Below are 15,917 nucleotides of genomic sequence, written 5' to 3' on the forward strand. Positions count from 1 at the left end.
GTGTCGCTGCTACGAATGCAGTCCTAAACGTAAAGAACTGCGGTCCCAAACGAACCGTGTTGTGATAGAGAACCCTGTTATCCAGAAATTTCCTGACCGCCTGCTTGAAAAAAACAACAACTTTGACATCAAAATCTCGCAACGGTCGCACTAAGTATGTAACCGAGCCCTTGGTGAAAATCATACGGCAAACAATGAAAAATTCCTACGATAAATGTTACCGCGCCAAAATGATGTATTCGTCAATGTCTAATGGTAACAATATGCGTTCCAGGCTTCGATCCAAGGAGCGCGTGTTCCTTGAGGCGGTTGGTAGAGGCGACAAGGCGACTGTGGTGAGATGTCTCCAGCCGCCAGACCCGGTTGATGTTAACGTCAGGACCGCCTTGGGTCGGAGCGCCCTGACCACCGCCGTCACCATGGAGAACGTGGAGATAGTGGAGATACTTCTAAAGCAGGTAATGCCAATCTTTTTCAATGAATGAATAAATTAATCAATAAGTGAATGAATGAATGAAGACGCTTTAGGGGGTCTTTGTCATGTTAGGCTATGCATATGGTCACAACAAAACTTGCCAATACAATGTATCATGAACATCCAACAACAACTTCTCCAGTTATACTGTCCACACACACACATACACACGCACGCACACGCACACGCACATGTACACACACACACGCACACAAACACACACAGACAGACGACACCAAATACATGAACTCATGCTTGGCGAAGGTATTAATAAGGACCTATATATACCTACAAGTAGATGAATAGATGCCCCTTCCCCTCTACAGGACGGCATCAGGATCGGAAACGCGCTCCTTCACGCCATACGTGAGGGCGTGTATCGTATCGTGGAGATGATGGTCAACCATCCGAGGTGAGGCAGTACTCATTCGTCATCGTTAGGGGCGCTGTATGCATGTTCAAACAATGCTGCATGCATGTTCATTTTCTTGTTCGATCTATCGCTTTAAAATCTACGAGCTCTTTGATTAAGCCCCTCAAGGGTTACAACTGCGCATTTACAGGTTAAAGGGTAAGTCCCCTGTGATATAAACAAATACTTCTGGACATTTTTATGCACACTGACGGACAAAAAAAACACGGAAAAAAACAAGAAAATGAGAATCCCTGCCTACTTTTTGAACAGTTAATATGTTTCCTATAAGCTTTTTCACGAGAGTTCACTACGCATGTCCGAAATCTGGGAAATATATGAAAGGTGAAGGCCCCATGATTGTAAAAAAAAATCCGCCATTTTGAAGGCGCCATTGTTCCGCTCATTGTCACGCAAATCTTAGCAATGGTAAATACGAGACTGTTTATTATATTTCAGCCATACCATAGGTATGGTGAAATATATTGTTATATTGCAATCCATACATAGTATGGGATTGCAATATATTGTTATATTGCAATCCCCATACATAGTATGGGATGCAATATATTGTTTTTCCTGAGTTTCTCCTGTCAAAATCTTCAAATGGATTCAACTTTTTCATTTTTGGGCCAAATGAGCTGAAATTTGGCAGGGTGGTAGAAATAGCAAATACCCCCAGACGTTTTTTTCACTTTCTTGATAGAGGCCATAGAATTTATGATATTTAGGGTTTTTGGTCATTTTTAGACAAAATATGTATATTTTGGGTCCCAGAGCCCTGGTATTACAAGCTAATGACCCGAAATTTGGTACAGAGGTGCATTGGACATATCAGCATAGAAAACCATCAACACTTTCTTCATAGAGCACTTCAAAAATTAGTTATTTTAGGGTTTTTAGCCAATTTTGACTAAAAATGTATATTTTTGGCTCCTATGCCCTTGTATTAAAACCAAATGACCTGAAATTTGATACATAGGTGCATTTGACATATGACCACAGAACCCCATCAACGCTTTTTTCATAGATCGCTTCAAAAATGAGTTATTTTGGGTTTTTCGGCCATTTTTGACTAAAAATGTATATTTGTGGCTCCTATGCCCTTGTATGGAAACCTAATGACCTGAAATTTGGTACATAGGTGCAATTGACATATGGGCACAGGAAACCATTAACACTTTTTTCATAGATCACTTCAAAAATTAGTAATTTTGGGTTTTTCGGCCATTTTTGACTAAAAATGTATATTTTTGGCTTATATGCCCCTGTATGTCAACCAAATGACCTGAAATTTGGTACAAAGGTAAATTGGACAAATGACAACAGGACCCCATTAACACTTTCTTCATAGAGCACTTATAAAATGAGTTGTTTTGGGATTTTTAGCCATTTTTAACTAAAATTTGTATATTTTTGGCTCCTATGCTCTTATATTAAAACCAAATGACCTAAAATTCGGCATGAAGGTGTGTAGGGCAAGTGCCCACAGTACTTCATTTTCCCATTGAGCAAACATTACTTCAAATTGTTGAATTTTGGGATTTTTTCAAGGATGAAGATGGATTGCAATATGCTGTATTTGCTCCTAAGCAAATGTCGGCCTTTCTAGTTTTTCCTTTCGTTCTCCTCCTGTCAAATCTTCAAATGGATTCAACTTTTTCATTTTTGGGCCAAATAAGCTGAAATTTGGCAGGGTGGTAGAAGTAGCAAATACCCCCAGGCGTTTTTTTCACTTTCTTGATAGAGGCCTTAGAATTTATGATATTTAGGGTTTTGGGTCATTTTTAGACAAAATATGTATATTTTGGGCCCCTGTGCCCTGGTATTACAAGCTAATGACCTGAAATTTGGTACAGATGTGCATTAAACATGTGAGCACAGAAAACCATCAACACTTTCTTCATAGATTGCTTAAAAAATGAGTTATTTTAGGGTTTTTGGCCATTTCTGACTAAAAATGTATATTTTTGGCTCCTATGCCCTTGTATTAAAACCAAATGACATGAAATTTGGTACATAGGTGCGTTTGACATATGACCACAGAACCCCATCAATGCTTTATTCATTGTTTACTCCAAAAATGAGTTATTTTAGGGGTTTGGGCCATTTTTTGACTAAAAATGTATATTTTTGGCTCCTATACCCTTGTATGAAAACCTAATGACCTGAAATTTGGTACAGAGGTGCATTGAACATATGCTCACAGGACCCCATTGACACTTTCTTCATAGATGACTTCAAAAATTAGTTATTTTGGGGTTTTCAGCCATTTTTGACTAGAAATGTATATTTTTAGCTTCTATGCCCTTGTATGTAAACCAAATCACCTAAACTTTGGTAGAAAGGTAAATTGGACATATGACAACAGGACCCCATCAACACTTTCTTCATAGAACACTCATAAAATGAGTTATTTTGGGATTTGTAGCCATTTTTATCTAAAAAATGTATATTTTTGGCTACTATGCCCTTATATTGAAACCAAATGACCTAAAATTCGGCATGAAGGTGTGTAGGACAAGTGCCCACAGTACTTCATTTTCCCATTGAGCAAACATTACTTCAAATTGTTGAATTTTGGGATTTTTTCAAGGATGAAGATGGATTGCAATATGCTGTATTTGCTCCTAAGCAAATGTCGGCCTTTCTAGTATTCGTAATGTTTCTTCTTTCTTTCTCCTGTCAAATCTTCAGAACACGGTATCTCCGTTGTTCCTCAACCGAATGACTTGAAATTTGGCACAAGGGTAGAGTGGGCCAATACCCTCGGGCGTTTTTTTCATTTTTTCCATATCTGTCTCTTAAATGATTTTATTAAGGTTTTTTGGTCATCTTAAGACCAAAACTGTATATTTGGGCCCCCTGTACCCTGGTATTATAACCGAATGAGCTGAAATTTGGCACAGATGTGCCTTGATAAGTCCCCCATATAGATTCAATATCAGTTTTGGTGTACAGTACAACAAAATGCTTATTTTTGCGATTTTTTGACCAATTTTTGACCAAAAAAGGACACTTTTGGCCCCTGTACCCTGGTATTACAACCAAATGAGCTGAAATTTGACAGAGATGTGCCTTGAGAATGCCCCCATATAAATTTAAGAACACTTTTGGTGTACAGTACAACAAAATGCTTATTTTTGCGATTTTTTTACCAATTTTTGACCAAAAAAGGACACTTTTGGCTCCTGTACCTTGGTATTGCAACCGAATGAGCTGAAATTTGACACAAATGTGCCTTGATAATCCCTTCATATAAATTCAATAACACTTTTGGTGTACAGTGCAACAAAATGCTTATTTTTGCGATTTTTGGCCAATTTTTGACCAAAAAAGGACACTTTTGGCTCCTGTACCCTGGTATTACAATTAAATGACCTGAAATTTGGTATAGATAGGCATTAGATACTTGGTAACAAGATTCAAGTAAAATTTTTGACATAAACAACTTTAAAATGATTAATTTTGGCACTTTTCTGAGGGGAAATTTGTTTTCTTTTGGCCTCCTGACGTGACCTTCCGTGACCCCGCACAGAGCCACACCTGTGCGCGTCAGCCGGAGAGTTAATTGAATCAAAGACCTAGCCAATCAGCGAAGAGGAGGCCAAAGGCTAATTAATATTCATAAGCGGGGCCTCATGATCCCGTATATAGCAGTGTTCCCGCCAGGGGGAGCAAAGCCCGCCTAAGGCTCTCGCATTTTAGACTATTCAGAAGGCTTTATATTGTATCACTTCTTAGGGGCATATCTATGATAATCGCAGCAGTCACTTAACTTCTCTTCAGGAGTTTAGCGTAACACTATTTCAGGTCAAACCGTCAAAGGCAACTAAAAACAAACTTTAACGTTACTGAGTTCAACAGTACTTATAACTTGTTATCCGAAGTTGAAACGCTAGCGATGGTATTTTCGCTGCGCTGTTAGCTCCGTGCGACTGTTGTTGACGGTCTTATAACGGTATATTTTGCACCCCTGTACCCTGGTATGAGTAACATTTGGTATAGATAGGCATAAGATAGTTGGTAAAATGATCCAAGTAAAATTTTTGGCATAAAGTACTGTAAAAGGCTTAATTACAGCACTTTTTTGAGGGGAAATTGGTTTTCTTTCGTTCTCCATGCCATGACCTTTCGGACGTTCACCCCACAGAGCCGACATCTGCACCTGCGTCTAGCCGGCAGGAAGAGTTAATTCAATTAATGGTTCAGCCAATCAGCGAAGAGGAAAGCGAAGGCTAATTAATATTCATAAGCGGGACCACACAATACGTTAACTTGAAGACTCAGGCCGTACAGACTTCTCGCCAGGATTTTTTCAAAGCGTCGGACAGGGGTCCGGGGGCCGCCGAATGTCCCTGGCGGGGTCCAGGGGCAGGGCCACTGTGGGGGGGACCCAGGTGGGCGAAGCCCCCCCGGAAGCTCTTGCATTTTAGGCTATTGAGAAGGCTTCTTTTATCAGTTTTTTTAGGGCATATCTACGATAATCGTAGCAGTCACTTACTTCTCTTCAGCAGTTTGACTTTAAAATATTTCGGGTCAAAGCTTCAAAGACAACTAAAACCTCATAAACAACAAACTTTACTTAGCTCAACAGTATACAAAAATATTGTACGGGTTGCCATCCTTAGTTGAAGCGCTTATTTATAGGGCTAGTATCTTCGCTGCGCCGTTAGCCGCCGTGCGACTTTTGTTGACGGTCTGATATCCCTGCGTCGCCGCCTCGCTGATATTCCCACGGACATGTTTCAAAAAAAATACCCAGCAAAAAACGCTGTTCTGCGTCAAATTCTATTCTATAAAACTCAGTGTTACAGTCTAAATATTTTGTAGAAGCACCGCTGTAGGAAAGAAGGTCCAAGCAATGTAAAACATCACGTAGCATGAAGTTCGCTGTCAACTGGCACACAGCACATGACTGTTTGAAACTCTAAGTCTAATCAACAGCCGTGTTTGATTGATAGCCGGCGGTGCTATGATGAAGTCGGCGAAAGGTGCGTTAGTTAGAAAATCTGCGTTTAGTTTTGATACGTAATTATAAGTTAGACAGTGGCGAGAATGATTATTTTCTCATCAATATTTCTCTTCAGAATTATTTGAACTTAATTGTACATCTAAACAATTGGCTTACCTGTGCAATGTTTATATGATTAATGATCAGTGTACTGAAATCATGTGTAACGTATGGCTCCTAGTCAATAGATCAGCATTTTCTCTATAGTGACCACCTGTCTATAGTGGCCACATTTCCTAGTGCTGTTGTTGTTTGGCATAAACTTTGAACATTTAAATTGTAAGTAACTTTAAACTGCCAGAGTTTCAGCCCAATAAAACACTCTCAGCGCCAGGGTATGAACAGACTGACCAGACAGACGAAAATAAATCCTCGAACAAGGTTCAATCGTATCTTCCGGGTCTGGCAGGAAGTTGTTAAACTAAAATAAGAATAGGCTCGATGGTTGATTGCATACAAAGTAAAACAGTTTAACAGTTTTACAGCTTGAAGAAAACAAACGCTCCTACAGTACCTGCACCTGCTTGATAATTATTAAATCGTATGCCCTACTTGAATAAAAAAAGTTCATTGCAATAATAAATGTACCCACATCACAAGGAGCTTATACTTTTTTAAACTTACACCTAGTTATCGTACTGAAAATTGTTAATGACATTACATGAATTCATTCAACAATTTTCAGTCATGATGAAAATTTTCTGAATGGAAGGTGTGATTATTGTCATTTTCTGAAAAATAGAAGCAAGCTCTGTTTTTGCCTGGAGTCAATTCACAATACCAGTCCACTTTGGGGGATAATGTACTGTTAAGAGGATGTTCCATTTTTGCGCAGGGGTGATTTGGAACAGTCCAATGTTGCGTGGGAAGGGGTATGGCTGAAATATGCTGTATTTGCTCTTAAGCAAATGTCGGCCTTTCTAGTTTCTGATGGGCCTTCACCATTGACATATGACCCAGGATTCCTGTCACTCGAACATGCGTAGTGAACTCTGTGAAAGAGCTTATCTTAGACATAATTTTTCTCAGACCTAAGGCTGTTTTTTTTACCCCAACACTTTCCCAGCATCACACCTGACATGCTGGGTGCCGGGTGGAGCCGCGTGGCTCCGGAAAGTGAGGACTTCTCTTCCTGCGTCACTCCCGTCATGCTGTGCGCGCAGCTCAACCAGTTCGAGATCCTCCATCTCCTCCTGTCACAGGGCGCTACCATCGCAAACGTAGGGGTGCAAATCAGCCAGGTTCCGTTCGTAGTTGAGAGATATCATCAGCTTTAAAGCTTATCTTAGTTGAAGGCCAAGGCATAAACTTTGATTTGTTGTACAAAGCTGCTGACAAAACAACATCGGTTCATTGTCTGTCAAATCTGTCGGCATGAAAAGTACTCCGAGATAGACAAACGACATTTCGATGACTAAGCATTGCCAATGGTTATATTCAGTTATTTAGGGGACGAAGGCAAATCTGTAAATTTTCATATGATCGATTTTAGAAATAATCATCACCACGGATGGGCTCCACGACTCATATCTAAACCACCAGCTCTTTGAAAATAAATATGCAATTGGAATACACTGTAAACATACCTGCAACACTTTTGTTGATACGTTGGTGCTACTAGTCAACGCTGTTAAGATCTGTATGTTATGTTGTAGCCACACAAACCTGGATGTGAGTGCACAGGATGTAAAGGTAGTAACAAAGACGACAGCCTTCGTCACTCCATCGTCCGGATCGAGACCTATCGGGCCCTGGCGTCGCCATCTTGGATCTCGCTGACGTCATCAGACCCAGTCCTGACGGCGTTCAAGCTCAGCTGGGATTTGCGCCACCTAGCGACCAATGAACGAGAGTTCAAGGAGTCGTATCTGGTAAGTGTTTCCGCATGCTCTAATACATATCTAATACGCATATCTAAGCCAATGATTTTTAGATGAGTTGGCCGGTTGGTTGGTTTATCCATTTGTGTGAAAATTACTTTTTAATGTTTTGGGAGTGTTCAGGGAGTAACTGAAAGCTGATTAGGGTGTTTTTCTGGCTTACTTTAAAACTAAAGCAATACCCAAAGACAGCTAGTATCCCTGAGTAGAGGTCAGTTATGGCTTACATGGAAGATTACACAAGACAAGAAGTGTTTGAAAATCGCATCTAGAACACGTACTGCATACAGCGCAAAGCTGAATATCATTCATCGAAATCCACACTGGCTTGCACTGGCTTTTCAGTCCATCTTGTTGCTCGTTTCTACAGAACCTGGCGGAACAGTGTCGGAAGTACCCCGTAGAGCTGCTGGACCAGTGCCGCAGTTCCGTGGAACTCAACAGCATCTTGAACCAAGTACGTCTCTGAACTCCGCAGACAAGTGATTGGACATGTCAAAAAGCAGTTACTCAAGCAACCGGATATGGTTTTGGAACTGCTTGAGTAACTAATTTTTGGCATATCTAGATCTTATTACCTAGATACCCGGGCAGTAGATATAAAAAAAAAAATTCAATAATTGACCAGGTTACATCGTCTGGCCTATAAACCCAATGGGGGTAAACTCTCATTGCAAAAATACTTTTCTCCCAACAGCTAGCGAAGTTAGTCTGGTTGAGAACAACTTTGAAATTCACTGATTAGTTTGCAAAAACGTCATCCAATAGACAACATTTTTGGAGACCACCGCAAATTTCAATTTTCAGTTAAGTTGGGTTTAAAACACCGTTATCTTGGAGTTGGATGTGAACATGCTTGTCAGACTTCAAAATTGTTGGTATCGGCCGGGTAACAGTATTGTTATTTATCCACATCTTCATGACGATTGGTCCACTTTCTCTCATTTGCAGCAGTTCCCTTTTTCAGTAAGCAGTTTTGAATGTCTTTACGACAATTTTTTTCTGGAAAAAGCAGGCCTAATCACTGCGTGAGATTTTCACCGTTAAGTAAGCTTGACCGTTTTTTTGTCTTTTTTCCGTAGGCCTGTGATGATGATGAAGATGTGAATGACGACGAAGAGGAAGACGAGGATGATGGGATAGATGAGGACCACCAGAAGCCGAGTCTATACCGACTCAAGCTGGCGCTCAAGTACGAACAGAAACAGGTCTGTTGGCAACATTTCATCTTTCTCTTAGAATGTGTTTCCGATGAGGCACCTGAACAATACATATTCCTCGTCGGGCAGGGAATAGAATATTAAGACCCCCAAATCAACATCTCATACCAGTAAACTCCCCATAGAACTCCTTCCACATCATATTTGTTGAGAGGGAATAAACTAATTGGTATCCCACCGCAGTTCGTGGCCCACCCCCATTGCCAGCAGCTCCTGACCTCCATGTGGCACGAGGGCCTGCCGGGCTGGCGCAGGCGCAGTGTGTTCGCCAGGCTGCTGATGGTGATGTCACTGATGACGTTGATGCCGATCGTGGCGGTCTGTTACGTCATCTCTCCGCGCAGCCGCATGGGAAGGTTTACGAACTACCCGTTTATCAAGTTTGCCAGGTTTGATTCTTTGTTTTATATTGTTACCTTTGCCTAGAATTTTTGTGGCAGCATTTTTGTGAATGTAATGTCAATCCTTTTTTTTCACAAAAAGATAGGATATTTAGTGATGTAGTGTGAACTACATGTGTTTATGTATGTATCTAAAGGAAGAACAGCATGACACAAGAAGGACTGGATGGATCGTCTTGATAATTTGGTAGGTAGGTCTTCATATGACCTCGAAATAAAACTGGCTCCCTAGTGGCTTGTCACGGTACTGCAACGGAAGTTTTTATTTATTTCTCGACTTGTATGAATACTGTCAGGTTGATCAACTGAAACTTAGGTTTTGCTGATGCATAAAGGGGGAACTTTGGACGGTTTCTTTATTTAAAAAAAATTCCTGTCGATTCGTACACAAATGTTATTCGTTGGTGCGAGGCCATAGATTAAGCAATCAAACATGCAACCGAGTACATAACCAAGAAAGAAAAATATTAGTCTGTGTAACACAAACTCTGCTGTCCGGGGGTGTAACTGGCCCCTCCTCGCAGAGGAGACCGGTGGATGTTGGGCGGGCTGCCATGAGCGATATTTAATCAGGCTAGAAAAATATGACGTTGTTCATGAATTGTTGAATGACTATGTTTTCAGCCAAGCGGGTTCGTTCGCGGTGTTCCTGATCCTGCTGACCATGGCCTCTCCCCGGGAAGAGAACATGACCAACAGGCGCGGCCCGCCGCCATCCACCGTTGAGGTCCTCATCGTCTTCTACGTAGCAGGTAAACATTTTGGCTATGGGCCCCATAATTTGTTGTTATGTGTACCTATAGGCCTATAGGCTATATGTGTTTACACAATCTCTCGCAGGCTGGGGTTGATAACCCCCTCATTGAGAGGTGGCAACTGTAAGTCCGGCCGCTAGGAGCGCGATTGTATTTAGGCTGCCCATAGGCCTACATCTACTTATGTAAGAGACCTTACCTGACAGTGCACTGATGTATTAAAGCCTCCATAGAATTTTCATTCTCATACAATTTGCAAAGAGCTACAATTTAGTCTAACGGTTTTAGCAAGGTTTATGTCGTAGGATTAGACTCAAAAGTTTTCTTCTCCTTTATTTTCAGGACTAGTGTGGAGCGAGTGTAAGCAGCTGTGGAACCAAGGCATGCACCTGTTCATCCGGGACTATTGGAACTGGCTGGACTTCATCATGAACTCACTCTACCTGGCAACCATATCCCTCCGTGTGGTCGCATACGTCAGGGTCACGGCAGGTGAGGAGTGTAACATTGATGATAATAGATTCAGGTGAAAACAAATGAGCCTCACAATGTGTCCCTGATTACGGTCTACATTTTGTAGGTAGGCATCCTTTCATCTTCTCAGATGATGGTAGCACTCTGCTTAAAGTTAGGGCGATTGACAGCGTCTTCTGTGGGGTTGTAACCAAATCCTCGCATGAAAATCGCATCCATAGTTCGGGCATATATAATCAGATGAGTTTCCAGATTGCAGTCTTTATTTACGGTCTTGTAGTTTGTTATAACCTTATTAGATCAGAAGAGCCTGTGTTCGAATAATCCTATACCATACACCAATGCCCTGTACCCAAATTTGCTTGCCATTTAGATCCAAACCGATCAGATATGTATAACAAGTAAGCAGGAAACAACTGAAGCCATACATTGCCTTCTGTCAGCTAAATTGTCTTTTGTGCCCTAACGTAACTTAGGAACTGACTTTCCAATGGAGACGGAACGGAAGAATTGGCCCTCGGACGATCCCACTCTCATCTCGGAGGGGTTGTTTGCTGTGGCCAACGTCTTCAGCTTTTTCCGTGTCATCTATCTATTTCAGAGTTAGTTCCTTTATTGTTTTACTATTTATATGTTTACCATTTCCATGTTAACTTTTAAGGCCACAGCAAGTAATTTTTAATGGATGGCATCTTCTAACACTAAGAATTGAATCCAGCCAATCCCCAATTCAGTCACAGATCGGCAGTTCTGTTTCCCCTTTAACCAGTCCTCAAGTTGTTTCCCTCCGATAAACCGAGACGAGAGTGATACAAACTTAGCCACGCTTGGGATTGTGTTCTCGCCTCAAAAGCGCCACCTACATCGGCGGCGAGAAGCAGCACTCCATTCAGAAGCTCCGAGGAAAGTGTATGATAGACATCGAAGCGTAAGCATGTGAAACGTGACTGGTTGTGGAAAAGAACAACCCAATCAGTAATACCCTGTGTTCTACCAACCCGATGAAACTATGTTCGAATGTAACACTAGTTCACCTTTATCCGTTGGGTAACCTATATCCGTTGTTTATAAAAACGGCATTTAGGGACATCGCGTCATTGTACGTTGGTTTCAAACTGCAATATTTTCGGTATATTGCAGTTTAAAATAACCACCCGTCGGCTTGATGTGCCCCAAAACCCTGTTTTGAAAAACAACGGATATTTAGTTACCCAACGGATAAAGGTGAACTAGTGTACACACAAAAATTTCCAAACGCTTACTGACGAAAACAAAACTATAACGCTGTTAGCTTCACATAACCCACTCATTATAGAAAAAGTGGGGTACTTCGTCTTCCACTGCTTCCAGAAAAGAAGTCAAACCCCAAATGCGTAGATTGTAGCTCTCAGCAGTCCATATCATTGATAGAATACTTGTTTACACTTGTCACCATTGTTATCTATACCAAAGTATTTTATCTTATGTTTGTTTACTATATTCTCTGTATGCTTCATGTTGCAATTAGCCCTCGGACAAGAACTTGCAAATAAACTTTCAATTATCCCTTCCAGCCAATCCCCACCTCGGCCCACTGCAGATCACGCTTGGCTCCATGCTGCTGGACGTCGGCAAGTTCCTGTCGGTGTTCTTCCTCATCATGGCGTCGTTCGCGGTGGGGTTCAGCCAGCTGTACGGGTTCTACCGCGACACGGAGGTGTGTGAGGACGAGGGAGGGCAGAGGGTCTGCCGGGGAAACCCCACCGAGTTCCTAACGTGAGTTAATAGCACACACCTAGAGGTAGAGTAGCTTGATCAGGGTGGGGTCAATTATGGACCGGAACTGATTACAAGTAATGAGCTTTCACCTTTGACCTTGTGCATGCGTACTGGAAATCTTGATCTACCTTATTTTGTGGTTCCCAATCCAGTACATAAAACCTTACTACTAATTACTATGTAGAAATACTTGCAAGGCTAAGTTACGGATGTAACTTTACACGTTTATTAATACAACATTCAAAATTACAGGTTTGACGCTGCGGTGATGACGCTGTTCTGGTCGCTGTTTAAGCTGATTGGTCAGGAGACGTTAGACATGGAGGAGAAGAATGCGTTCCTGGTCTCCACAGGCTCGCTGCTGCTCGCCGCGTACCAGATCGCCGCGGTGGTCATCCTGCTCAACCAGCTCATCGCCACCATGGCGGACTCCTTCCAGGACATAGACGTGAGTTTGTTGTTTGTTTGTTTCTTACATTTGGTAATTTGGTATTTGGTATTTATTGAAAATGACGACGAAATCATTACGCGGGGTCAGGCTAGGCAGCCTAAGCTGGTGATGGCTGATCCACAAAGATACAAACATACAAAGCTATACAGACTCATTCCAGAACATATACGCGTACGTGAGCTCTTACACAATAGACTATTGATGTGGACATGTTACATAAGACGTGGCATTACAGAAAAGTTCAACTATTTTTCGTAATCAAAAGAATAGGACGGGAACATTACAAACTTCTAAATTCCTCTAATCCATTCTAAACGTCCAAATTAAGATTTTTGCATTCATTTTGACACCTTTGTACTAACAACCGTAACACATAAGACATAGTTTTATCGACTCAATGCAGCAAGTTAACGCACAATTGACATTTCTATCGCAGACCCACGCCGACATGGAATGGAAGTACGCGAGAACCAAACTCTGGTTGAGTTACTTCGATAACGGGACTACCTTACCCCCTCCGTACAACGTCATCGTCACACCCAAGTCAATCTACTACTTTTTAAAGGTACGGGGCAGGGATTTCTATTGGCGCATGCGTGCAAGGTGCCCGGTGTGTTGTTGTAATGTTGAGTGTGTTGTAATGTAGTACAGGGTATAGCAGAATAAAACTTCTTTTTGGAAGATGTGATGCCTTTGTTGTCATTTTTGAGGTGAATGTTAAAGGTTAGGATTACTAGTCACTAATTTTGGTCCAAAACTGTGTTTTGGGAGGGTTGGGAGACCACTAGGAGAAGTAGTCCCAAGAGGTGTGATCAGGTTAATTCTTGAATGCTTGAGGTCAAAGGTCAGGTTTTCGTCTGTTTATGGAGGTTAAAATTTTAAAGAGCCGTATGGAAATTGTCAGAAATTGGCTTTTAGACACTTCAGGAGGTGGGTTATCCTGTCGAGGTGAGTTTTCATGGACTTTTAGTCATAGAGGTGAGATTTTGGCTCCCTCTTTCTGTGGTTATTTGTGTAGAGTATCATACTAGAACATATTTGGTAAAGCATGCCCTATGGCATCTTTAATGAACTTAACTACAATTATTACTAAGATGTATACCATAGAAGATATTAAAAGTCAAAAAAGAAAAGACAAAATGATATCCACCTGGCTGATACGTCGAGGCAAAGAAAGACTGTTCACAAGCTAAGTTTTGCATTAGGCATTTCGACTACGCATGCTCACTAAGAACTGTGAGCTGGCCTATTGCATGCTACCAGAAAGAGTTGTATTCCTTTGGAAGGGGCATTGAGTTTTAGACTACTAGTTATTGCTCTAGTAAAAGAAGAAGGAAAATTTCTGTCCCTGCAGCTATATCTATATCTATATCTATGTATATATGAGTGTAAAATAAGTTACAAACACGGCTTACGTAGTTCTTATCATGTGTATAGAGAAATAGAGAGAGGGATAGGTAGAGGGATAGAGAAGACAGATTTAGTTAGTTTAGATTGAATGAACTAGCATTATCTAAAAGCTATGTTGCAGACTTCGAATGTTATTAAGTAATGTAATTTCTACAGTATATGTACAGGGCTGTACGACAAAGGATGCCGGTATGGCGGGAGAAGGCCCGGATGTTTCGGGGGAGGCGGGACAGTCACCTGTTGGGAACTATGCACCTAGCGGCACAGGCTGATACTGCACACAATGATGAAGACAACAGCACTTCAGCAGCACCTGTAAGAACTCACAGGAGTGTACTAAAAACAGTAAAGTAACCAGAGGGCTTTCCACATTTGAGAAGAAACGATTTACCTTCCACAATTTGTCCGTCTGCTACTTAGATATGGCATGAACATCAAGGTATCAAACTGGACTGAAGTTGCAAAGATGTTTTGTCAATGTACTGAGGCCAGTTGCTATCAACATTATGGTATGTCTGTGACATATCAATGTTCAATTTCTCTGTTAGCACGATGTCCCAAAAGAGCGGGAAAGAGGTGAAGAGACATGGGGAAAATATCAGGTGCTTACTTTTCAACTGTCTTACTCAAAATCATATTTGTCACTCCAAAGCATGCGGTTGGTGACATTTTTAAGAAATTGTATGCAGGAAACAGAGACATGTCTGTCGCCAAATCTTACATCGGTGTCTATCTTGTTGCGTAAACAGCCATAGATCAGGCATGTGGTTAAACGTTGGGTAGTTACTGATAGGAGTTTCAATATGGAGGGTTTCCTTGCCACAGATGTTCATTTACATATGAGAATGACGATTGTTTGTTTAGTCCGTCCTGAAGAGGCTGATCCGTCGCTACATCCATCACTACAAGTCCCGGCAGAAGGACATGATGGCTGATGACATCATAGCCGAGACGAAACAGGACATCTCCAGTCTAAGGTGACGCAAAACTATTGAATATCTATGCATAGATGAGATTTAAAACGATACAATATTTCATTTTTTTTTTTTTTTTTATTAATAATGCTTTTTGGACAGACGAGGACAATGTAGCACTGCCCTCAAGCTAGAAACTTATATTAGCAGTGCCACATACACAATACAGACAGAAGGTAAAGGAAGTCTTTTTCTTTTACCTCCCCTACCAAAGTCTTTAGTATTTCATAATGATTATACACTATCAATATAAAGCATATATACTACTTGATGAACAGAAAAATACTAGTAGGTAACATTTGTAATACAATCAGCACCAAGTCAAAAAGTTAGAATTCTGCATATTCTGATAAATGTATATTAAAATATGAATAACTTTACCAATTCAAAGGATTATATTTTGACGAGTATCTTTTTCCATTGTTTGTAGGTTTGAGATGCGAGAATACAGGAGGAAGGACGCCTCCCGGGAAGCTGGTCAGAGGCAGTTTCTGCAGAACATTACCGCCGAGATCCGCAAGGCGGCAGCAGTGAGAAGGCAAACTGGTCCCGCAACTGCAGAGGCAGAGCTTGAACCCGCTGCAAATCCACGCCAGTCGCTAGGAGGCGCGATTGCTGCACAAGGTGACATACGTAAGCCACACAATTTTGTCTCTTTTTAGACCAGACGCGAGAGTGCGATGTTAGCCTATA

The 15,917-nt window shown here is 41.3% G+C and overlaps 1 protein-coding gene across 1 annotated transcript; it reads left to right on the top strand.

Moving 5' to 3' along the window:
• Nucleotides 1-263: 263 nt before the first annotated feature.
• LOC118419311 (transient-receptor-potential-like protein) lies at nucleotides 264-14,522 on the top strand. The gene is made up of 14 exons (XM_035825671.1): nucleotides 264-458; nucleotides 802-887; nucleotides 6,968-7,121; nucleotides 7,557-7,772; nucleotides 8,152-8,238; nucleotides 8,864-8,989; nucleotides 9,185-9,390; nucleotides 10,027-10,154; nucleotides 10,500-10,649; nucleotides 11,108-11,233; nucleotides 12,185-12,386; nucleotides 12,642-12,837; nucleotides 13,277-13,450; nucleotides 14,418-14,522. The coding sequence occupies exons 1-14, from the start codon at nucleotides 264-266 to the stop codon at nucleotides 14,520-14,522; spliced, it is 2,151 nt and encodes a 716-aa protein (XP_035681564.1).
• The last annotated feature ends 1,395 nt before the right edge of the window (nucleotides 14,523-15,917 follow it).

This window comes from Branchiostoma floridae, chromosome 7 (genome assembly GCF_000003815.2).
Source record: "Branchiostoma floridae strain S238N-H82 chromosome 7, Bfl_VNyyK, whole genome shotgun sequence".
Classification (NCBI taxonomy): Eukaryota; Metazoa; Chordata; class Leptocardii; order Amphioxiformes; family Branchiostomatidae; genus Branchiostoma; species Branchiostoma floridae.

What these genes read in the sequence shown, in the direction of transcription:
- LOC118419311 (XM_035825671.1), top strand. Translation starts at nt 264, where the DNA reads ATGCGTTCCAGGCTTCGATCCAAGGAGCGCGTGTTCCTTGAGGCGGTT. An exon ending in TCAACAGCATCTTGAACCAA is followed by an intron (nt 8,239 to 8,863) that starts GTACGTCTCTGA and finishes TTTTTTCCGTAG; the next exon opens with GCCTGTGATGATGATGAAGA. An exon ending in CCGTTTATCAAGTTTGCCAG is followed by an intron (nt 9,391 to 10,026) that starts GTTTGATTCTTT and finishes CTATGTTTTCAG; the next exon opens with CCAAGCGGGTTCGTTCGCGG.